The sequence below is a fragment of the Mobula birostris genome, chromosome 2, assembly GCF_030028105.1.
Source record: "Mobula birostris isolate sMobBir1 chromosome 2, sMobBir1.hap1, whole genome shotgun sequence".
NCBI lineage: Eukaryota > Metazoa > Chordata > Chondrichthyes > Myliobatiformes > Myliobatidae > Mobula > Mobula birostris.
In genome coordinates, this window is record NC_092371.1 from 137,256,931 (window position 1) to 137,280,528 (window position 23,598).

At 53.5% G+C, this 23,598-nt stretch overlaps 1 protein-coding gene across 7 annotated transcripts in view; it reads right to left on the reverse strand.

Moving 5' to 3' along the window:
* Window positions 1-1,002: 1,002 nt before the first annotated feature.
* The window catches only part of LOC140191622 (tau-tubulin kinase 1-like), a 70,138-nt gene continuing 47,542 nt past the window's right edge, over window positions 1,003-23,598 (reverse strand). For 4 of the 7 annotated variants that reach the window (XM_072249192.1, XM_072249217.1, XM_072249201.1 and 1 more), the window contains 3 exons: window positions 6,611-7,719; window positions 2,383-2,721; window positions 1,003-1,696 (listed from right to left, as the gene is read on the reverse strand). In XM_072249192.1, coding sequence (XP_072105293.1) covers window positions 1,654-1,696; window positions 2,383-2,721; window positions 6,611-7,719 — 1,491 coding nt within the window. In that variant the 3' untranslated portion in view covers window positions 1,003-1,653. The remainder of the gene's footprint in view (window positions 1,697-2,382; window positions 2,722-6,610; window positions 7,720-23,598) is intronic. The other 3 variants (XM_072249234.1, XM_072249225.1, XM_072249243.1) reach the window with 2 other exon arrangements.

Genomic DNA, 23,598 nt, shown 5'->3' on the forward strand with positions numbered 1-23,598 from the left:
TTGGAGGGGTGTATTGGAGGCCTGTGACCAGTGGTGTACCACAAGGATCAGTGGGGACCCTCACCGTTCCACTTGGATGTGAATGTTAACATGTGATTAGTAAGTTTGCAGATGGCACAAAAATAGTTATAGTCATAGTTGTACAGCATAGAAATAAGCCCTTTGGTCCACCAAGTCCATGCCAAGCTTTGGTCCATCTGCGCTAGTCCTATTAGGACAGTATCACTCTATGCAGTGATACTCAGGATGCATCTTAAATGCAGTGACTATACCTGATTCTAGCTCCCCCTCTGGCAGTGTGTTCCAGATAGCAGCCACTCTCTGTGTAAAAATTATCAGTCAGAATCCCTTTAAACTCCCTCCTCTCACCCTAAATCTGAGGCGCTTGATTTTCATACCCTTACTAAAAAGATTCTGATGATCTTCCCTATAAATGCCTCTCATTATTTTATCTATTTCTACCAGGTGACTCCCTCAGCCACCTTCGCTTCAGGATAAACAAGCCCAGCCTATCCAATTTCTCCCTGTGACTACAGTCCTCTGTCCCAGGTGATCCTCCTCTACACCATCTCCAGGGCAACCCCTTCCCTTCTATAACGTGGTGACCAGAACCGCGTGTGTATGTGCAGTGGGTCGTTGTCTCCCACTCCTTGCTGCGTTGTTTCTGCTGGATCGTGCTTCTCTCTTTCCGTGTCCAAGCCACCCAGTCAGGGCTGCAGGATGTCCCATGGCCTCTGTCTTCCCAGCTGCTCAGAACTAAAGGAGCCATCGCATTCACACAGGGATACCCTGGAGTGCTGGAGTATGGATCGATGAGATCAGGCTCCTGGATTCAAGGTGTAGTCGCAAACATTGGAACAGTGGGCTGATGTGACAGGGCAGTGAGCTCCTGCTCCCAAGGAGCTGGTCAGGAGCATCCACACCTCCCGAACCCCACCCGCCACCAGGTCTACCCCAGGTCATCAACCCTACCCTCCACCCCCCCACCGCCAGGGTCACTGGGCCAACCCTCTGACCCTCCAAGTCAAACCCGAACCCTGCAGGGTCACCAGACTGACCCCTGACTCCTTAAGTTCACCAGGTTGCCCCCAAACACCCCAGGTCACCACCACAGGGTCAGTGGGCTGACCCCTGACCCTGGCCTAGTCCCGCCTTGGGTGACGCTCTTCCCTTCAACTGGGTTTGTGAGTGATGACTTCCTTGTAGATTCACGTCAGTTTTAGGTGTCTCAGCGCTGCATCATGACCGACAGGAGGCTAGGTCCAACCACAGAGAGGAGCAAGCAATCAGGGTGTTTAATTAAAGTTCAGTGCCAGTGACAGGTGATGCCAATGGCCTGGGCCAAGCCAGAATGCCTGCCACTCACACCCACTGTGCCAGGGCAGGGATAAGAGCAGCCGGTGCTGGGAGGAGTCCATCGGATGCTCCTGGTGAGACGCAGAGGGCTGTGCTGCAGAAATCGAATGCATGCCATCGGTCAGAGCTGGGAATACAGGTGCCATGCAGCATACATCACCCCCCATATCTTACAATATAACTGCAAATGTGTAAACGTTAAGGTAACTGCTTTGTAGAAGCCGTTAAATATTCTGGTGGAGTTCCTGGAACCCTGCTTGTACCAGCCGTCCTTCACCAATCCAGGGCGTAGAGGCTTCAAGGGCAGAAGATTTGCCGCTCGGCCGAACTGGTCACTGAGCTGGGGACACAAGAGGGGGTGTTAGATGGGATAACGCAGACCGGATCACCGCAGGCACCTGATCTCACACGTTCTCCGCACGGGTCAAATGTAGGAGGGAAGTTTACAATAAATGACCAGACCATTGATGTACAGGAAATGGAGAGCAGGAGCATATTCCCTAATACTAGCAATGTACACATAGGATGGTAAGGCAACATACGGCATGCCTGCTTTCATCGGTTAGAGCCTCGTGTATAGAGTCAGGAAGTCATGTTGCATCTACACAGTCTAGGAGGGACATGGAGGCTTTGGAGAGAGCGTGAAGAAGTTCACCAGGGTTGTCTCGATTTGAGGATAGGAGCCATATGGAGAGGACAAACAAACTTGGACCGCAGGGAAATATTTTTATGCAGAGAAGGTGGGTGCCTGGAATGGGCTGTGGGCTGTGGGTGGGTGCTGGTGGAAGCAGGTATGATAGTGATGATCAAGAGGCTGTTAAACACATGAACATACAGGGAAAGAGGGAGATGGACCACGCGTAGGTCAGTGTGCAGTCTAATTTGGTGTCATGGTTGCCACAGAGCTGGTGGGCCAAAGGGCCCATTCTTGTGGAGTAATGTGGCACGTTCCCTATTGTGTGACGATGAAAGAATCAGTGCACCACCCCGAGCAGTGTTCTGAGCCCAACCCCACCACCCTTGTACCTGGCTGCCCGCTGCCTGGCTCTGCTGACCACGCACTGGGCCCTGGCCTTGGAGGAGTGAGCTGGCGGACTGAGCTGTGGCCTGGGACCAGCCCCAGACAAGGGTGTGTGCTGCCTCCGGCTCTCCAAGGTTGCCCTCCTGACCCGGCACGGTGACGGGCTGTCTGTCCTCGACTGGGGGCGCATCCTGGCTGAGGCGCTGAGACTGCGGGAGGGGAGGGCTGGGCTCTCGGAACAGCGCAACGTCCCTCCCTGGGAGCAAGGACTGCCTGCTGCCGATATGGCCGCCTTCACAGCATCTTCAGTGGGAGAGGCAGGAACCAGGGCAGGGAAGCTGGTCCTGTGGGAAAGCACAGAGAAAGAAAGTCAGGGAGAAGGCAGGGGGCCATAGAAATGGGGAGAGGGGTTTAGGGGCTGGAGGGGGTTACAGGGACAGGAAGGAGTGAGTTAGAGGGACGGGGAGGGGTTTAGAGGCTGGAGGGGTTACAGGGACAGGAAGAAGGGTAGGGGTAGGTGGGAGTTAGAGGGATGGGGAGGGGCGTTACGCATCATGCTCTGAGCTGTTACAGAAACCAGTTAATAGAATTTTCACACTGTAACTGATGACCTGTCTGTACAGTGCCGCCCAACTCTCCTCTTAGTTCTGACTGAGTCTCAATTCAAAACGGACAATTCCTTCCCCCACAGATGCTGCTCAACCAGCTGAGTTCCTCCAGCAGGCTGTTTGTTGCTCCAGATTCCAGTGTCTGCAGTCTCTGATGTTTGTGTTTATCCCAAATGTGAGCTGATTCTTGAGGATGACACAGAAAAAAATCCCTCAGCCGTGTAGATTAAACTTTAAAAACAAAAGGTATTCCCTGCTCACTCATAGTTTACAGAACTACTGGTCAGTCACAATGCCTGGTGCAGGACACCAGGCTCTGATGCACACTCGGGGAAGCTGATGGTGTAAATATTGTCCCCTCACTGGTCACGACTGTCCCTCTATGTTCACAGACATTCCCTGTCCCTTCACTGGTCACTACTGTCCCTCTATGTTCACAGACATTCCCTGTCCCCTCACTGGTCACGACTGTCCCTCTATGTTCAATGGCATTCCCTGTCCCTTCACTGGTCACGACTGTCCCTCTATGTTCACAGACATTCCCTGTCCCCTCACTGGTCACTACTGTCCCTCTATGTTCACAGACATTCCCTGTCCCCTCACTGGTCACTACTGTCCCTCTATGTTCACAGACATTCCCTGTCCCCTCACTGGTCACTACTGTCCCTCTATGTTCACAGACATTCCCTGTCCCCTCACTGGTCACTACTGTCCCTCTATGTTCACCGACATTCCCTGTCCCCTCACTGGTCACTACTGTCCCGCTATGTTCAATGGCATTCCCTGTCCCCTCACTGGTCACTACTGTCCCTCTATGTTCACAGACATTCCCTGTCCCTTCACTGGTCACGACTGTCCCTCTATGTTCAATGGCATTCCCTGTCCCTTCACTGGTCACTACTGTCCCTCTATGTTCACAGACATTCCCTGTCCCCTCACTGGTCACTACTGTCCCTCTATGTTCAATGGCATTCCCTGTTCCCTCACTGGTCACGACTGTCCCTCTATGTTCACAGACATTCCCTGTCCCTTCACTGGTCACTACTGTCCCTCTATGTTCACAGACATTCCCTGTCCCTTCACTGGTCACGACTGTCCCTCTATGTTCACAGACATTCCCTGTCCCCTCACTGGTCACTACTGTCTCTCTATGTTCACAGACATTCCCTGTCCCCTCACTGGTCACTACTGTTCCCTCTATGTTCACAGACATTCCCTGTCCCTTCACAGGTCACTACTGTCCCTCTATGTTCACAGACATTCCCTGTCCCTTCACTGGTCACGACTGTCCCTCTATGTTCACAGACATTCCCTGTCCCTTCACTGGTCACTACTGTCTCTCTATGTTCACAGACATTCCCTGTCCCCTCACTGGTCACTACTGTTCCCTCTATGTTCACAGACATTCCCTGTCCCTTCACAGGTCACTACTGTCCCTCTATGTTCACAGACATTCCCTGTCCCCTCACTGGTCACTACTGTCCCTCTATGTTCACAGACATTCCCTGTCCCCTCACTGGTCACTACTGTCCCTCTATGTTCACAGACATTCCCTGTCCCCTCATTGGTCACTACTGTCCCTCTATGTTCAATGGCATTCCCTGTCTCTGTTCCATTTCCTACACACACACACACTGCTCTGCCACTGCTTAAACCTGCAGCTCCCAAACTGAACTGCATCAGACAGAACAAAGACGTGGCTGGGGTCACATGCTCTGCTGCCGAGTAGAGAGATGGGGGAGTGTTGGTTGGAATCTAAATCTTCCTGGGTTCTGGAGCAGTCCCGTAGCAATGGAAAAATGCCACTGCTCAGTTGAGGAAGAGAACGCAGGAAAGGACAGGTCAATCAGTACAGCATCTATCACTGGTGAAAGCAGGGTACAAAGGACAATTATTGTCATTGTGAATGGGAAGGAGCAAGGTGGAATTGAGCAAATGTAAATGTAGGGTATTTGGTGTTCCAAAATCCGACATAAGCAGTTGGTGGCAGAGCTATTGGTTTCACTATTAGACATGGGTGAGGCATCAGAAGCCAGAGGGTGAATAACGTTACGTCTTCCTCCAAGAAGGGCTACAAGGCCAAGCCAGCGGAACTACTGGCTGGTGAGTGGTGGGAAAGTTAATGGAGGGGATTCTGATGTATGGAGTTTTGACAAGGTTCTGCATGGTAGGCTAGTTTGGAAGGTGAGATCACCTGTGATCCAGAGTGAGTTGGCGTATTTGACACAAAATTGGCTTGGTGGTAGGGGACAGAGGGGCAGACGGTGTTTTTTAAGACTAAATGCCTGTGACCAGTGGTGTGCCCCAGGGATCAGTGCTGGGTCCATTGTTGTTTGTCATATACTAATGACTTGGATGAGAATGTTGTTTGCCGTTGACACCAAAATTGATGGTGTTGTGCGCAAGATTACAACAAAATCTAGATCAACTGGGAAAATGAGCAAAGATATGACAGATGGTATTTAATTTAGACAATTACAAATTGTCACACTTGGGAAGTTAAACCAGGGCAGAAGTTGCACAGTAATTGACAGGTCTCTGGGGAGCGTTGTAGAACAGATGGAGAGATGTAGGTACACGGTTCTCTGGAAGTGATGACAAGTGTGAGTACACAGTGTGGCGAAGAAGTCACTTGGGTGACGTGCCTTCAATGGCTAAGGGGCTGAGTACATGAGCTGGACATCATGTAACTGCTGAAAAAGATGTTGAAACCTCACCTGTGTGCATTTCTGGTTTTCCCAGCCACAGGAAGAATGGCGTGAAGCTGGAGAGAGGGTAGAAAAGAAGCTTTTTCCTCAGGTAGAGGAGTAGGGAGGGTTTGATCCAACTTTCTAGGTGAATAGAGGTGGCACCAATTTTAAGGTCAGTGTGCGGTGAGCGGGGCTGTCACTGGTCTTTCAATCTGCCTCTGTAATGTTTGGCTGGTGTCTGTGCATGACCCTGTGAGCCTCCAGCAGCCAGAATTCTTTCTCTGCCCATCACACTGATCCAGGAGCACAAAGACTGGGAGGAGACTGGGACAGGACAACGTCTATGTCAGGAGGCCTTTTATCTTCAAGCTTCTGCGCAAAGTTGTTGCTGGGATTACACAACAAATGAAGATGCTCCTTTCCATTATAAAATCAGAACATGTTGGAAACACTCAGCAGGTCAGGCAGCGTCTGTGGAAAGGGAAAGCTCCCATCACCATACTACAGGCTCTCCAGGGGCTGGACTTGAGGAGTGGGAGCCAGAATCCCCTTCAAGCTGTTCCCCTGATAACAATGCCTACCATGCTCCCTTCCACCCAATCCTCCTCCAGCCTACTACTCAGTACTGATCCCTCCAACACCTCTCCCCCCCCACCAGTTCCCTTGCCCTATCCATACCAGTGTCCCCCCCATTAATCCACATTTACTCCTGCCTCACTGTCCCATTTCTACCAGTGCCACACCCATTCCCTCCCTGTCTTATCTCTACCCGTACCCCTCCCATTCCCATCACTACTTATGCCCCACTCACCCTGCTGCCAACCTGTGCCCCATCCATGTCTCCCAACACATTTGGCTCTGCCCTACTGGACCTGTGGCCCGTCCATCACCCCCCCTCCCCCACACACCCTCTCCCAAGCTCTGCAGGTCCATACCTGTGCCCTGGCCGTGGTGGGCTGTTCTGCGCCAGACTCCTGTCCCAGGGGGTCCGCGGGGTCTTTGCGGGGCTGATAGGCCGTGGGATCCTGCTATGTGGTCTGCGCCCAGGGGTCCGGTGCAGGGAGCTGTCAGAGGCTGTGTCCTCCTCAGAGGCAGTGGGGGGTTGCTGGTCGCCAGGGATGCGGGAACCCTGCCTGCGGCCCACCAGCAGCCGGGCCAAGCCGGGAGGGGGCCGGCTGCCCCTTTGGCCCAATCGCTCCCTCAGAGAGGCAGAAGCCGAGGCTGAGTGCTCAGAGCCCGTATCCTCCTCGGGCAGCAGCACTGGTATGCGGCTCGGTCGGGCAGGCTGGCAGGGAGAACGAGGGCCACGGGCCCTCCTCCCCCGGCCTAGTGTTGACTGTGGGGTGGCCGGCCCATTTTGCAGGCTCTCCCCGCCTGGCTCCAGGGCCTGGAAGAACTCATAATGGTCATGGGGCAGGAGGTGCCCACCTGACGACATGACATTGAGATGGCTCTTCTCAGCGATGTGCAGGAAGGTGCGCTCTACCTTTGTGAAGGGGCAGGATGCAGCAGCTGGTGGTGGGCCCAGTGGCCTGGCCTCCGATTTGATGAGGGAGGAGAGGGTGCCGGGCTCAGACACGTCTAGCTGGCTTCCCAGGGGCTGCACCCTCTCACCCTGTGGAGTGAGGGCAGCCAGTGTACCCTGCTCGCCCTCTTGGGCCACCTCGGGCAGTGGCGATCGCTGGGCGTCCCCTGGTGAGAACAGCACCAGAGTCCTGGATCCCTCCTCAAGCTCAGCCTCACCTTCCAGCCCCCGGCTTGGCCCTGGACCCAGCCCTGGCCCCCGGCCCTCCTCTGCCAGCAGGGTGGAGGCCGCTGCCTCCTGGCTGCTCCCACTGCTCCTGCTGCTCTCCTCTGAGCTCAGCTCACCCTGCCCCGTGCCAACCCCCTCCTCTGGAGCCCCACCGCTGGCCAGCTCTTCGCCCTTTGACCCCGCCTCACATTGCACCAGGTGCCAGCCCACAGGGGTGACCCAGAGCTGTGGGGGGCTGGCAGAGGCTCCCGATACCCCCGGGGGTGTCCAGTCCACAGCGGGCATCGCCATCTGCAAAACAAAGACCCTATGTTAATCATCTATCCCTTAACCATCCCACCTCACCCCGAAATCCCCCCAACACCCTCGACCCAACCCAACCTCTTACCCACAGCCTTGACCCAACCCTGATCTCTGATCTGTCCAATCTCACCCCAGCCATGATCTTCATCCCAAGCCTGACCTCCGACCCGCAGCATAACCAACTCCGACCTCTGACCCACAGCTTTCACCCAGTCTCTCGAGCCCACACAGTCCGTGCTGAGTGTGTGAATGGTCAGAAGCCAGGGCTAGAGCTGAGCAATAGAACACGAGCCCAGGAGCGATGTGCAATTGTGTGAGACCCCAGAGCGCCCACACCCACCCTGGGATGGTAATGGATGAGGGATGTGGGATAGGTGGGAGTGAGTGTGAAGAGGTGTAGCATGGGTGGGGGTGAGGGATGAGGATGTATATGAGGGGTGAGAGTGAGGGATGAGGATGTATGTGAGGGGTGAGGGTGTGGGATGAGGATGTATATGAAGGGTGGGGGTGAGGGATGAGGATGTATATGAGGGGTGAGAGTGAGGGATGAGGATGTATGTGAGGGGTGAGGGTGTGGGATGAGGATGTATGTGAGGGGTGAGGCTGTGGGATGAGGATGTATGTGAGGGGTGAGGGTGAGGGATGAGGATGTATATGAAGGGTGGGGGTGAGGGATGAGGATGTATATGAGGGATGAGAGTGAGGGATGAGGATGTATGTGAGGGGTGAGGGTGTGGGATGAGGATGTATGTGAGGGGTGAGGCTGTGGGATGAGGATGTATGTGAGGGGTGAGGGTGAGGGATGAGGATGTATATGAGGGGTGAGAGTGAGGGATGAGGATGTATGTGAGGGGTGAGGGTGTGGGATGAGGATGTATGTGAGGGGTGAGGCTGTGGGATGAGGATGTATGTGAGGGGTGAGGGTGAGGGATGAGGATGTATATGAAGGGTGGGGGTGAGGGATGAGGATGTATGTGAGGGGTGGGGGTGAGGGATGAGGATGTATGTGAGGGGTGGGGGTGAGGGATGAGGATGTATGTGAGGGGTGGGGGTGAGGGGTGGAGGTGAGGGATAAGGATGTATGTGAGGGGTGGGGGTGAGGGTTGAGGATGTATGTGAAGGCTGGGGTTGAGGGATGAGGATGTATGTGAGGGGTGGGGGTGAGGGATGAGGATGTATGTGAGGGGTGAGGCTGTGGGATGAGGATGTATGTGAGGGGTGGGGGTGAGGGATGAGGATGTATGTGAGGGGTGGGGGTGAGGGATGAGGATGTATGTGAGGGGTGAGGCTGTGGGATGAGGATGTATGTGAGGGGTGGGGGTGAGGGATGAGGATGTATATGAAGGGTGGGGGTGAGGGATGAGGATGTATGTGAGGGGTGGGGGTGAGGGATGAGGATGTATGTGAGGGGTGGGGGTGAGGGATGAGGATGTATGTGAGGGGTGGAGGTGAGGGATAAGGATGTATGTGAGGGGTGGGGGTGAGGGATGAGGATGTATGTGAAGGCTGGGGTTGAGGGATGAGGATGTTTGTGAGGGGTGAGGGTAAGGGATGAGGATGTATGTGAGGGGTGAGGCTGTGGGATGAGGATGTATATAAGGGGTGGAAATGAGGGATGAGGATGTATATGAGGGGTGAGGCTGGGGGATGGCAGCTCTCCCTCTGTTACAGTGGGGTGGGAAATTACCAAACAGGCTGGAACTATGGGTGGGGTGTTTTTCCTTCCTCAGTTCCGTAGGGAGAGGCAAGGACTCTCCAGTGTCTGTAGCACTACCCACTCCTTGGTCTCTCTCCCAACGAGGGAGAGACTTTGCTGAGTCTGAGGACGCAGGGGTTGGAAGACAGGACCACTGCCCATCACTGGGTGGACAGCTGGAAAGGGTGAGGGTATAGGAAAGCTTCACCGGGGTCCCAGTGACAAGGGGATTACAACCATAAGGTGTGAGCAGAGAAGCTGGAGAAATGTCCCTCTTATGGACTGGGACTGACATAGTGCTGAGGGATTGGATGGGGCAGTTTGGATCACTGACCATAAATCAGTTGGTTTTTAAATAGTTATGTAAAAAGATAGCACTGGTCCACAAATTAAATTCCTGATTTTATAGAGGCTTTTCCAGAGGCTCTGGCAAATGGAAGGCTTTAAAAAGTAGGGAGAGTTCACGGTCAGCATGTCCCTGCTAGAGTGAAAGGCAAGGCTGGAAGGTATAGGATGAAGGATATGAGGCTCTGGTGAGGAAAAAGGAGGAGGCATACATCAGACAGAGACAGCTGATACCGTGAATCCCTTGAGGAGTACAAAGGATGTAAGAGTACAAAAATGGATATCGAATGGGCAAAAACCTGACATGAGATATTCTTGGCAAATAATGTAGAGGAGAATTCTATTTTAGGAGTAAAAGGGTCATCTATGTGTCATGCCACAGGAGACAGGTGAAAAGTTAAATAAACATTTCTTGTTTTTAGTTCATAATCAGGTTTATTATCACTGACATATGTTATGAAATTGTCATGAAAGCTAGGTAATTCAGGTAAAGGAACAATGATGCCCTGAAACATATCCACATTACAAAAGCAACGATGGCAGAGTAAAGGTGGATTAATCCGCAGGAACTGACCCAATGTATCCTAAGACATTGAAAGATTGTAGAGAAGAAATTGCTGGGCCCTGGCAGAGATACTTGTATCTCCATTAACCACAGCTGAGGTATCTGAAGACTGAAGGGTGGTTAATATTGTGCCTTCATACACAAGCATGGGAACTACAGGCCGGTGGGCCTAACATCAGTGGTGGGAAAGGTACTGGAGTGGATTCTGAGACAGTGTCTGCCAGCATTTAGAAAGGCAAGGACTTATTTGGCACAGTTCACATGGCTTTGTGGGTGAGAAATTGTGTCTCATGACTGAGTTTTTTTTTGAAGAGGTAACAAGGAGGAATGATGAGGGCAGAGCAGTAGATATTACCCAAATGTACATGGGTAAGGCCCACAAAGTTCCACATTTTAGGCTGGTCCAGAAGGTTCGATCACAAGAGATCTAAGATGGTAAGAGGAGACAGAGGGTTGTAGTGGAGGTTTTTTCTGATTGAAGGCCTGTGCACAGTAGTGTGTCACAGGGACTGGTGCTGGGCCCTTTGATGTTTGCCATCTATATTAATGATCTGGATAAGGATGAGGATGAAATGATTCAGTTTGGAACACAGAATATTAAACAGTACAGCGCAGGAACTGGCCTTTTGGCCTAGAGTGTCTCCCCCCAAACACGATAATGAATCTCTTCTGTCTGTACATAATCTGTATTGCTCAGTTTCCTGAACATTCAGTGTCTATCTAATAGTCCCTTACATATCACTCTTGTATCTGTTTCCACCACTCTCTGCAACCCTTTCTATAAACTTGCCCACATATCTCCTTCAAATATTATTCATGCTCTCTAGTATTGGACATATCCGGAACGATTCTGACTGTTTATCAATGCCTCTCATTCTTAGAAATGTCTATCCAGTCTCTCCTCAACCTCCAACACTCTGGTATCCTGGTGAACTGTATCATTTCCAAAACCTTCATACACTTATTGTAATGGGACGACCAGAACTGCACACACACACTACTCCAAATGCAGACAAACCGAAGTTTTATACAGTGCAACATGATTTCCGTACTCTAATGCTCATGCCCTGACCATTGAAGGCAAGTATGCTGTTTTCCTTCTTTATCGGCCTATCTACTTGTGTAATTCAGTCAGCTACGGACTTTGGACTCCAAGATTGCCAATTTTGCGGGTGACCCCAAATTGGTGGTGTAACTGACAGGTTTTCTTCTTGTAAACTGGAAAAGTGGGCAAAGGAATGGCAGATGGAATTTATCTCAGACAAGTGTGAAGTGTTGCATTTTTGTAAACTAAACAGGCCAGGACTTGCACAGTAAATGGTAGGACCCTGGAATGTGCTGTAAACCAAACACCTAGGGGTTCAGGTACATAGCCTGCTGAAAGTGGTGACCACAGACAGTGTGGTGAAGAAGGCATTTGACACACTTGCCTTCATCAGTGAGGACACTTGATTGTAGGAATTGCAACATCATGTTACAATTGTACAAGATTTTGTTGATACTATACATAGAGTACTGTGTGCAGTTCTGGTCACTCAACTATAGGAAGGATGTGCTTAAGCTGGAAAGGGTGCAGGAAAGATACATAAGGATGTTATCGGGACTGAAGGGCTTGACTTACAAGAAGGGACTGATTAGAAGACGGACTGGCAAGAGGCTTTTTCTGCTTGGCTGCAGGTTCTACAGGGGTTTCATGCTATGTGTCAATGATTTGGATGACAGAATTGATGGCTTTGTGGCTAAGTTTGTGACGACACAAAGGTAGATGGAGGAGTAGGTAGTATCGAAGAAGCAGGGACTGCAGAAGGACTTAAATTAGGAGAATGCATATAGAAGTGGCAGAGTGAATATAGCGTAGTCAAGCACTTTGGTAGAAAGAACAAAGGCGTAGTCTATTTTCTAAACAGAAAAATTCAGAAATCAGAGGTACAAAGGGACTTGGGAATCCTTATACAGGACTCTCTACTACATGGTAAGGAAGGCAGATGCAATGTTAGCATTCATTTTTAGAGGACTAGAATACAAAAGTGAGGATGTAATGCTGAGGCCTTTTAAGGCATCGGTTAGACTACACTTGGGAGTATTGTAAGCAGTTTTGGGCCCTTTATCTAAGAAAGAATGTGCTGGTATTGGAGAGGGTTCAGAGGAAGTTCATGAGAATGATTCCAGGAATGAATGGGTTAACATGAAGAGCTGGCTCTGGACCTGTACTTGCTGGAGTTTAGAAGAACAAGGGGGGGATCTCATTGCAACCTTTCGACTATTGAAAGGCTGAGATACTGTGGAAGTGTAGAGAATGTTTCTTATAGTGTGGGAGTCTAGGACCAAAGGGCATCCCTTTAAAACAGAGATGAGGAGGAATTTTATTTAGCCAAAGGGTGGTGAATCTGTGGAATTCATTGCCACAGATGGCCTTGGAGGCAAAGTCATTGAGTATATTTAAAGCAGAGTTTGATTGGTTTGTGGATTGGTAAGGAGATCAAAGGTTACAGGGGGGAAGGCAGGAGAACGAGGTTGAGAGGGATAATATATCAAACATGATGGAATGGTGCAGCAGACAATGGGCCAAATGGCCTAATTCTGTTCCTAAGTCTTATGGCTGTGACTGTCTTCCCTGGAGCAAAGGAGGCTCGGGGTGACCATATACAAGTTTGAAAAATCATGAGGGGCAAGTGAACAGCCACAGTTTTTTCCCCAGGATAAAGAAGTTCAAAACTAGGCATAGGCTTAAAGTGAAAAGGAAGAGATTTAAAGGGGACTGGAGGAGCAGGTTTTACCACACAGAGGTATGGGCTGCCAGGGGAAGTGTAGAATGGTGGGTACATTTACTGTTTTTACAAGACAGGTGATCAAGGTTCCCAACCTGGAACCCAAGGACCCCTCGGAGAATAGTAGGGGTCCATAGCATAAAAATGGTTGGGAACCCCTGGTTTAGAGGGATATGGGCCAAACACAGGCAAATGGGACTAGGTTGGTGGCACCTTGGTTGTCATGGACCAATATGCCGTATGAATACAGTGGAGAGATGTGCGGTAGTTGGACAGGGTGGGTGAAGGGAATGTGTTCCTAGCAGAGTTGGAGAACATGGACATGGGTTTCAAGAAATGAGAAGGTATTGTGGTGTATTGAATCCGGGGCTGGAGGGTCAGGCTGTGGGACTCACTGTCTGAGTGTGGAGCTGATTCCCTTGTGCTCTCCTACAGGTGATGGAGAGGAAAATTCATGGGACTGAAGGAAGGACAGGATCACTGTACAAAGATCATTAGTGAATATGTCTGTTGACAGCACTGTTGAAAATACAGTATGCCACAATGCTGGTGGAGAGGGAGTTCCAGGTTTTAGACTCAGTTACAGAGACTGAGTGGTGAGATATTTCCCAGCTGGAAGGGGAACCATCTTCTCTTGTCTGGGTTTGGGAGGTTCTGTCAGTGCACTGGTGGTGTGGAGAGGGGGTGGACGGGGAAACAATTGAGTAGCTGTCTTGGATAATGTTGAGTTTGAGAGTTGTTGGAGCTGCACTCATCCTGGCCAATGGGTAGTGTCCACCACACTCCTGACTTGTGCTTTGTGGATGGGGTGTCAGGAGGTGAGTCACTCACCACAGGATGGCCAGTCTCTGACCTGCTCATGTGGTCAATATTATTTTTGAGGTATTGTGTACTACAATGAGACCGTTAGCATATTGAGAGATTGAGAGAGCCCCTAGGCTGGTTTCAGAGCTGACCCTCCCACAAATTCACCTGCCTACCAATATCCCCTATCCAGTCAGCCCTGTCCACCCTCCCCTTTGCCATGTCCAGCTCCCTGGCTTTCCTTCCAAACAAATATTTGGAACAGCCAAACTTTGAAGGTGCATTTGTTGGGGTTGGACCTGACTGGGGTCTGTACACTGCAGTGTTGGGTGTCAGGGAACATGATGTTAGGTACTGAGCCCAGCCAACACATCCAGAGGTCTGGTTGTCAGACTCTCTGCTATCTCAGCAGCAGCCGGTGTACAGGAAGGGTGCTTCTTTCCGAAGACCAGCTGGACAGTGTCCCTGGCCCTGAGCAAAGGGCCCACTCTGGGTGGGACCACCACACAGCAGGTGTACTCTCAATGTCCCAGAGAGATGAGGTTGGACATCACCCCAATTCCCCTCTGCAGCTAACTGTTCCTGTAGCTGGTGTTGGAGGACACTGAGTGACTGCCTACCACATCATCTGGAACTTGCATGGCAGCACGCTATGCCTCGCCTGCAAGGAGCTGGGGATCATTTGGTGCCTGTGGCTCCCAGGGTCAGGGTGCTGCCTGGTAACTGGCAAAGTGAACTTAATGTGGTGAGTTGCCTAACCTGGATCTGTAGGTGACAATGGGGCAGAGAGGTGTCCCTCTCTGCCTTAGTACTTGGCTCTGACTGGATCTGTGGAGCCAGGAACAGCTGGATCACTCTCAGCACAAGGAGGGAATGGATCCCATCCCATCACAATGAGTGTAGAGCAACTTGGAATTGGTTATCTGACCCAGAACTTGCTCTGGAGCTGGCCCTTAGAAATTCCCTCTGTGCTGTTCCACCAACTGTTTTCTGTGCAGGGGACTCCTGCACACTCTCCACCCCCTGACCCTTGTTTGCTGTACAGACACCCGAGATGGTCTGTTCTACCACCGGGGTGTCCCCAGTGGAAGAAGGTCTGTCTTCACAGGATTCCTTCCCCTTTACATTGTGGATTTGGGATGGAAAGCTTTGGACAAAACAGCCCTGTGCAACAGGTTTATAAATTGGGTCACAGACTCCCAGTGCACTTGTCAATTTGACAGTCTGGAATAGTCAGTGTTCCACAGAGTGGTCAAGGCTCCAGTCGTGGTTTATCTCAAGAGGCTGCTCTTCAATTTCTGGCTGAACTTCAGACCCAAGCTCCAAATCATTGGGCACAATACCAGGGCAGGGATGCAAAATATAGAGCATGAAACTTGCTCTACACTGTCCCTGTACACACTTCCAAGGCACAAATTGAAACAGAGCATGAAACTCCCTCTACACTGTCCCACCACATACTCCCAAGGTCAACCACAGCGTAAGCTTCCTCTTTACAGTCCCATCACACACTCCTGGGGCATCGGTCAGACACAGAGTAAAGCTCCCTCTACACCATCCTATCACACACCCCCCGGGTTAGAAACAGAGTGAAGTTCCCTCCACACTGTCCCACCACACATTCCCAGAGTTAGACAGAGTGAAACTCTCCCAACACTGTGCTCTCGCACTGTTGGGTAGTGACTGGATGGGTTGGAGTAAATCCCTGTATGCCTGGATTTTGCCCTGAAGGTGTGTACTTGCTGTCCACTCTGGGTGTGGGCACTCCCCCTTGGTTGCCCAGCAAAGAGCTGGGCTCCCGGTGGAATGGGCCTTGTGGGTCTGGCTCCCTGTGGGAAGGGCAGGGGATTGACAGCATCTCTGGATGAGAGCTCTGCTGAAAGCAGCAACGGTTACACCTGTACGAGGAACGCGGAGACTGTAAGAATGAATTTGTGCCTTTGCTGCCCTGCTGTGTGGAGTGGGGAGCTGCTGGTCCATGCACCCACCCCACAGCCCCTTTGCCCGGCCAGTGAGGCTGCTCTGATCTGCTCTGTCACCACTGCTCCCGGTGCCCGGGTTGGCCCTGCTGTCTGCCCTGTGGTCTGAGCGTGGAGCTGGGGGTCAGTACACCGTGCCCATCATTCACAAAAGAGACAGATGAGACTACAAAGAATCAGAGGCAACTGCAGACGAGTCTGATCTCCAAGCTTTAATGACATCTGGGGAAATATACAGCTGCCATTGCAGATGTTTACACTCCATACAAGGGCAAAAGGCACAAATTCAAGTTTAGAGTTCCATCTGAATCCTCGCGCCACTCTGCATAAAGCCGCTCAGTTAGAAATTACAATTTACAATCCTCAGCCAGTATTTACAGCACGTTCCATGCAGAAGGATACTGCCCGTCCACAGACAGTTCCGTATAATACAGTGGCTCGTGGGAAAGCCAGTGAGCAGCCTGAGTTACATGCAAAGACCCCCTCCCCTTTATTCACAGTAGTAAGAATTCTGATTAAAACTGCATTATACAGTGAAGTCAGTGCGCTACGCTTCAAGTTAAAAAACCCATGGGCGTAAAGTTGTAGTGTAGTGACTAATCTAATTGCCCAGAACTGTGGGAACACTCGTAACATGATCTTCCCAGCAATAATCAGCTCCATATCCCTGCTCCCAATCTGTGGAGAGCCCCTCGATCAACATCAGCCTAAAAAGGAGGGGTGGGGCTAGCCTGTTGTCTGGATATTTGGGGAAAGCTGTGGGCTCTTCTCTGGGCGGACAGGAGGATGCTGCATTTCTACAGACCAGGGTGATCGGGTGAAGCCGTGAGGAGGGTGATTGGGTGAGGCAGAGAGCAAAGTGGTGGAAGAGAGTCTCCTGTACTTAGGTCCACGTGGGTTACAAATCAGTGCACTGGAAGCTCAGCACCCAACGTGATACAGGCACCACTATCCAACACAGAAAGTCGTCCAACCAGACCAAGGCAACAGTCAGCTAACATTTGCACTAGTCCCCAGTGACTAACCTCCAATCAGTCCGACCACCTACCCCTGATATTCAGTACCAATCCCATCGCCAAGTCTCTCATCATCAACGTCCTGGGGGATTACCGTTCATTAAACACAACTGGACCACCTACTCAGAGACTGTGATTACAGGAGCCGGACAGAGGCTGGGGTTCCTGTGGTGACTGACACCCCAAGGCGTTTCCCCATCGACAAGGCACAAGTCAGGACAAAGTAGCTGTTCCCCATCCACACTCCCTCTCCACACTACTGGTACACAGTGACTGCAGTGCTCACCATCTAACCCTCACCCCCTCTCACTGCTCTTTGACCAACACTGGGTCTAAACTCTGTAACACCCTCACCACCAGCACTGAGAGAGCACCTTCACCAGAAGCCATGTAGTGGCTCATTCCCACTCCCTCCAGGGTAGGGTGGGAGGAGGACAGCAGTCAGTACTGGCCTTGCCAGTGTGTGCAGTACACCACCGTTGACTGAACCAATGAGTGATAGAGTCGATAGAAAGCTAACAGTATTGACTGCTGCTGCTCTGCCCAGTTTTCTCTGTCATGATCAAAGCAGAGCGCTCCCTACCTGTTATGCCCGCCACCCAACCCCGTCTCCCAGAAAAGGGTGGGGATCCTCAGCATACAGCTCCTCATCTATGCACCCAGGACTGTCTGAAAGTGGGGTCGGTCTCTGCTCCTCCCATCCTGTCAGGTAGAGCTCCAGACCTCACCTATCTCTGGGGCAAGAACAAGCTCCTCATGTCCACTCTAATCTCTGCTCCAGTCAGACTGCACTTTCGCTGCCTGCCCTCAGTCCCTCCCTGCTGAGGGACCTCACTCCTCAGGCCTGCCAATATTCCCTCCCTGCCAGTGGTGTCTGATGGGAACTGGACTCGGTCCCTGGTATATCATATAGTCCCACGCCACCTCTGGCCTTTTGTGTTCTGACTCTCAGCTCCAGCCTGAGCTCCCGGCTGCCCTCTTCTCTCCCTGACCAGCAGGGAGCTGTAATCCTTCACCCCACCCTCCCTCCCTCCACTGCTAAGGACAGTCCACTGTCCTCCCTGGGGAGTTTGCATGTGCTCCTGATGGCTGTGTGGGTTTCCCCAAGTGCTCTGGTTTATTCCTACTTCACGACGACACATGGGCAGCTGTGAACTGTCCCGAATGAGTAAGAGAACGTGGTGGGAGATGGTGGGAAAGCAGGAAAATAAACAATAGTCTATGAGCGTAGCATTAGTGTAACTGGATGGTGGATGGTCAGCACAGACACTGAGGTCTGAAGCAACTGCTTTCTGTGACTAGGATACACTAGCCCCCACACTTTCTCTAGATTGAACCCAGTCCCACCTTTCACCCCCAATCTGGCCCCTTGGCTGGAACTCCACTCTCCCCATCTCCCACACTTACAACATTGGTAACGCCCATTTGAACCCAGATGATTTGTGTGTAGCCAAGAGGGCAAAGGATGGCATTGAGCTCTTACAAGTGCTGTACCACTGCTTCCCCTGTCCCAGGACCCTCGCTGACCAACACCACCCCCCCGTCCCCTGTCCCAGGACCCTCGCTGACCACTCCCCGTCCCAGAACCCTCGCTGACCACTCCCCATCCCAGGACCCTCGCTGACCACTCCCCATCCCAGGACCCTCACTGACCACTCCCCTGTCCAAGGACCCTCACTGACCACTCCCCGTCCCAGGACCCTCGCTGACCAACCCCCCCATCCCAGGATCCTCACTGACCAACTGACCAACCCCCTCATTCCAGGACCCTCGCTGACCACCCCCCGTCCCAGGACCCTCACTGACCAACCCCCCCATCCCAGGACCCTCGCTGACCACTCCCATCCAAGGACCCTCACTGACCACTCCCCGTCCCAGGACCCTTGCTGACCAACCCTCCCATCCCAGGATCCTCGCTGACCAACTGACCAACACCCCCATCTCAGGACCCTCGCTGACCACCTCCCGTCCCAGGACCCTCGCTGACCACTCCCCTGTCCTAGGACCCTCACTGACCACTCCCCATCCCAGGACCCTCGCTGACCAAACCCCCCACCATCCCAGGATCCTCGCTGACCAACTGACCAACCCCCCCATCCCAGGACACTCGCTGACCACCCCCCGTCCCAGGACCCTCGCTGACCACTCCCTGTCTCAGGACCCTTGCTGACCACTCCCCATCCCAGGATTCTTGCTGACCAACCCTCTGTCCCAGGACCCTCACTGACCATTCCCTGTCCCAGGACCCTCGCTGACAAACCCCCCTGTCCAAGGACCCTCGCTGACCAACTGACCAACCCCCCCCATCCCAGGACCCTCGCTGACCACTCCCCGTCCCAGGACCCATGCTGACCAACCCCTGTCCCAGGACCCTCACTGACCAACACCCACCCCCCCCCCGGTCTCAGGACCCTCGCTGACCACCCCCACCCCCGTCCCAGGACCCTTGCTGACCAACACCCCCCGTCCCAGGACCCTTGCTGACCACTCCCCGTCCCAGGATCCTCGCTGACCAACCCCCCCGTCCCAGGACCCTCGCTGACCAACACCCCGTCCCAGGACCCTCGCTGACCAACACCCCCCATAACAGGACCCTTGCTGACCACCCCACCGTCCCAGGACCCTCGCTGACCATCCCCCCCATCCCAGGACCCTCACTGACCACCCCCCCGTCCCAGGACCCTCGCTGACCACCCCCCCATCCCAGGACCCTCACTGACCAACACCCCCCATCACAAGACCCTCGCTGACCACCCCACCCATCACAGAACCCTCGCTGACCAACCCCCCCCCCCAATCCCAGGACCCTTGCTGACCAACCCCCCGTCCCAGGACCCATGCTGACTAACCCCTGTCCCAGGACCCTCGCTGACCACCCCCCTCCCGTCCCAGGACCCTCGCTGACCAACACCTCCACCCCCGCCCCCCCCCTCTCAGGACCCTCGCTGACCAACCCCCCCGCCCCCATCCCAGGACCCTTGCTGACCAACCCCCCCGTCCCAGGAGCCTTGCTGACCAATCCCCGTCCCAGGATCCTCGCTGACCAACCGCCGCCCCCCCCCGTCCCAGGACCCTCGCTGACCACCCCCCCCGTCCCAGGACCCTCGCTGACCAACACCCCGTCCCAGGACCCTCGCTGACCAACACCCCCCATCACAGGACCCTTGCTGACCATCCCCCCGTCCCAGGACCCTCGCTGACCATCCCCCCCCGTCCCAGGACCCTCACTGACCACCCCCCCCATCCCAGGACTCTCGCTGACCACCCCCCCGTCCCAGGACCCTCACTGACCAACACCCCCCATCACAGGACCCTCGCTGACCACCCCCCCGTCCCAGGACCCTCGCTGACCACCCCCCCGTCCCAGGACCCTCGCTGACCAACACCCCCCATCACAGGACCCTCGCTGACCACCCCCCCATCCCAGGACCCTCACTGACCACCCCACCGTCCCAGGACCCTCGCTGACCAACCCCCCATTCCAGGACCCTCGCTGACCATCTCCCCCATCCCAGGACCCTCACTGACCACCCCCCAATCACAGGACCCTCGCTGACCACCCCCCTGTCCCAGGACCCTCGCTGACCATCCCCCCCCCCGTCCCAGGACCCTCGCTGATTACCCCCCCGTCCCAGCACCCTCACGGACCACTCCCCGTCCCAGGACCCTCGCTGACCACCCCCCATTACCAGGCTCCTCACTGACACCCCCCCCATTACCAAGCCCCTCACTGACCCCCCCCCCCATTACCAAGCCCCTCAATGACCTCCCCATTACCAGGCCCCTCTCTGACCCCCTATTACTAGGCCCCTCACTGACCCCCCCCCCATTACCAAGCCCCTCAATGACCTCCCCATTACCAGGCCCCAGGCCCCTCTCTGAAACCCTCCCCATTACCAGGCCCCTGGCCCTATCTGACCCCCCATTACCAGGCCCCTTACTGACCGCACCCCCCTGACCCTGTTACCAGACCTCTCACTGATACCTACACTGGCATCCTAATTCTGTCATCAAAATTAGTCAGTGAATAAACCTCAAACTCCCAGAATAAGTGCAGTCTGACCTTCCCTGATTAACCCCCACCTCTCCGAGCACTGACCAATGCCAACCCTCAGAAGTTTCCAACAACATGCCTATCTCAGGCATCAGGCAGACCAACTCTAGGCACGGGGTCACAGGTGGCAGCAAAGAACACTGGTGCGATAAGAATACCAGACAGTGACCATCTACAACAACAGTCTGACCACTTATCCCAAACATTCAGTGGCAATCCCATTGCCGAATGTCCCAGCGTCAACATACTAGGGTGGAGGGGGGGGTTCACCATTTACCACAAACACCGGACCCACCATGCAGGCTGGGGAGCCTGTAGGAAGTGACTTACCTTCCTGCTCCCCAAGGCCTTTCCTCTTTCTACAAGGCACAAGTCAGGAGAATGATGGACACTCCCCACTGGCTCCAACAACTCTGGAACTCACTCCATCCAGGACAAAGTAGCCGCCTGATCAGCTTCCCAAACACTACTACCACCACCTCACTAAGCTCATCCACCCCCAAACACCACCTCCTAAAACATTCCCTCTCTCCACCATCAGAATACATATGCCCTCAACCAGGCATCTCTCACTGTCACTTTACTAAATCCCGGAACTCCTTCCCCACCAGCACTGTAGCAGCACCTTCACCAGAAGGATTACAGAGGTTTGAGGAGGTAGCTCAGCCCCCACCCTCTCCTGGACAGTGAGGGAGGGACAGTAAGCACTGGCCTGGACAGTGACGACTTCCTGGGAGCAAGGCATGCAATGGTTTGAGCTCTCAGATGGAGGAAGAAGCAGCACACCCAGCAACACCCTCTGCCAGAAGTTCCTGGAGAATGGGGGCTCCCATCTGCTCCCAGTCATGGGACAGGATACACCAAAAACCCCAAACCCTAAAATCCTGCAACATCCCAGAAGGGCAGGGGGATATAGAAGGAATTGGTTCACCCAGGAGGGGCTGTGGGCAGACATGGTGGGTGGGGGCAAGGGAAGTGCAGAGGAAGAGATGGTCATGGGATGGGGCCACACAGTCATAAGGGTGGGGATGTGAATGTTCAGAGCAAAGGTGGGAGGAGAGGTTAAGCTGAGCTGGGGGGTGGGGAGAGAACATACACAGCTTGGCAGGTCTGAGGGGTCACAGAGGTTACTGAGCTGGGCAAGTTGTAGGGACTGCGAGGGGTAGGGGCTGTGGGAAAGGGCATGAGGAGTGGAAGGAAGGGGAATGAGGGATGGGAGAGGGAGTCATGAGGAGCACAAGGAGTGCATGGACTTAGGGGGTGTGGGCGGGGGCACGAACAGTTGGGGAGTGGTGAGGGGTGGGGGTGGGCGGGGCAAAGTATGAGAAGCAGGGGCAGGGGATGTGGATCGAAGGGTGCCACTCCACCTACACTACGTATACAGTGACAGGTGTGTTCCCCAGACAGTCGACAGGTGCTGCCTGGACAGACATGCAGAAACTGAGGGCCAGCCTGGGGGCACGATTACCCACCCGCCTGCCCCAGCACTACCAGCCCACATCAGGTCCCTGCCCCGGCCTGGGACATGGTTACCCACCCAGCTGCCCCCACACTACCAGTCCACTGCAGCTTCCTGCCCCTGCCTGGGGGCGAGATGGGGGCTCAAGTCTTGGACAGGAAACGGGCCCAGACCTGCTGCAGTTGGCTACGGGAGATGCGGAGCACAGAGGGCATGAGGCGGTGGTTGCCGGAGATGAGGGGCAGGTGTCTCCGCGAAGCCGGCTGGCGAGCAGGGCTGCTCTCCGCCGAGCGGCTCCGCTGCAGGAAGGTAGTGCTGGCATGAGGGTAGTGCTCCGTCTCCAGGGAGGAGGAGGAGAAGACGGAAGAGGCCAGTCTGCGCAGTGGGCTGTACCGTGGCACCGTCTGTGGGGTGGAAGATTCCTGGTCAAACTGAAACACAAACAGGGCCGAGGCTAGAGTCAGATGCACAGCCACAGGGGCAGGGAGAGGGCACACAAAAGCAAAATGCATTTCACAGCTTGTGACTGAAAGCTCAGACACAGGGCGGGGCTGACATGGTGGAAGGGAAAGCAGGACTCTCATCCCAATGTTCCACGTACAGGACCTTCAGGGGTGACGGATGTGGCAGTGCACGGACAAGTCCGTCGCTGCAGGAATGGGAAAAGTCATCCCCCAAGTCTCTGCAGGTGAGGTTACATGAGTTCAGAAATAAAACAAAGGCCAGTCATGGCACTGAGGGTGTACTTCAGACCCTTCTAGTCACTAGGAGATAGAGGTGGATAAGAATGTACAATACATGGTCAGTTAGTCTGCAAATGGCATTAAAATAGATGGTATCACAGTGAAAATAGTTATCAAAATTGCAGGGAGATCTTGATCAGCTAGGTAAGTGGGCTGAGAAATGGCAAATTGTGTTCAATTCAGACTAATGTGAGATGTTGCCTTTTGGGAAGTCAAATCAGGGTCAGACTTCGCAGGGAATGGTAGGGCCCTGGAAGCTGTTGTACAATGAAAACCTTGGAGTGCAAGTACACAATTCCCTAAAATTGAACTCCCAGGTAGACTGGGTGGTGATGTTAGCCTTCATCATTCAGGCCACTGAGCATAGAACCTGTGATGCCATGTTGTAGTTGTACAAGATATTAGTGAGGCTGTACTTGGAATATTGTGTTTGGTTTT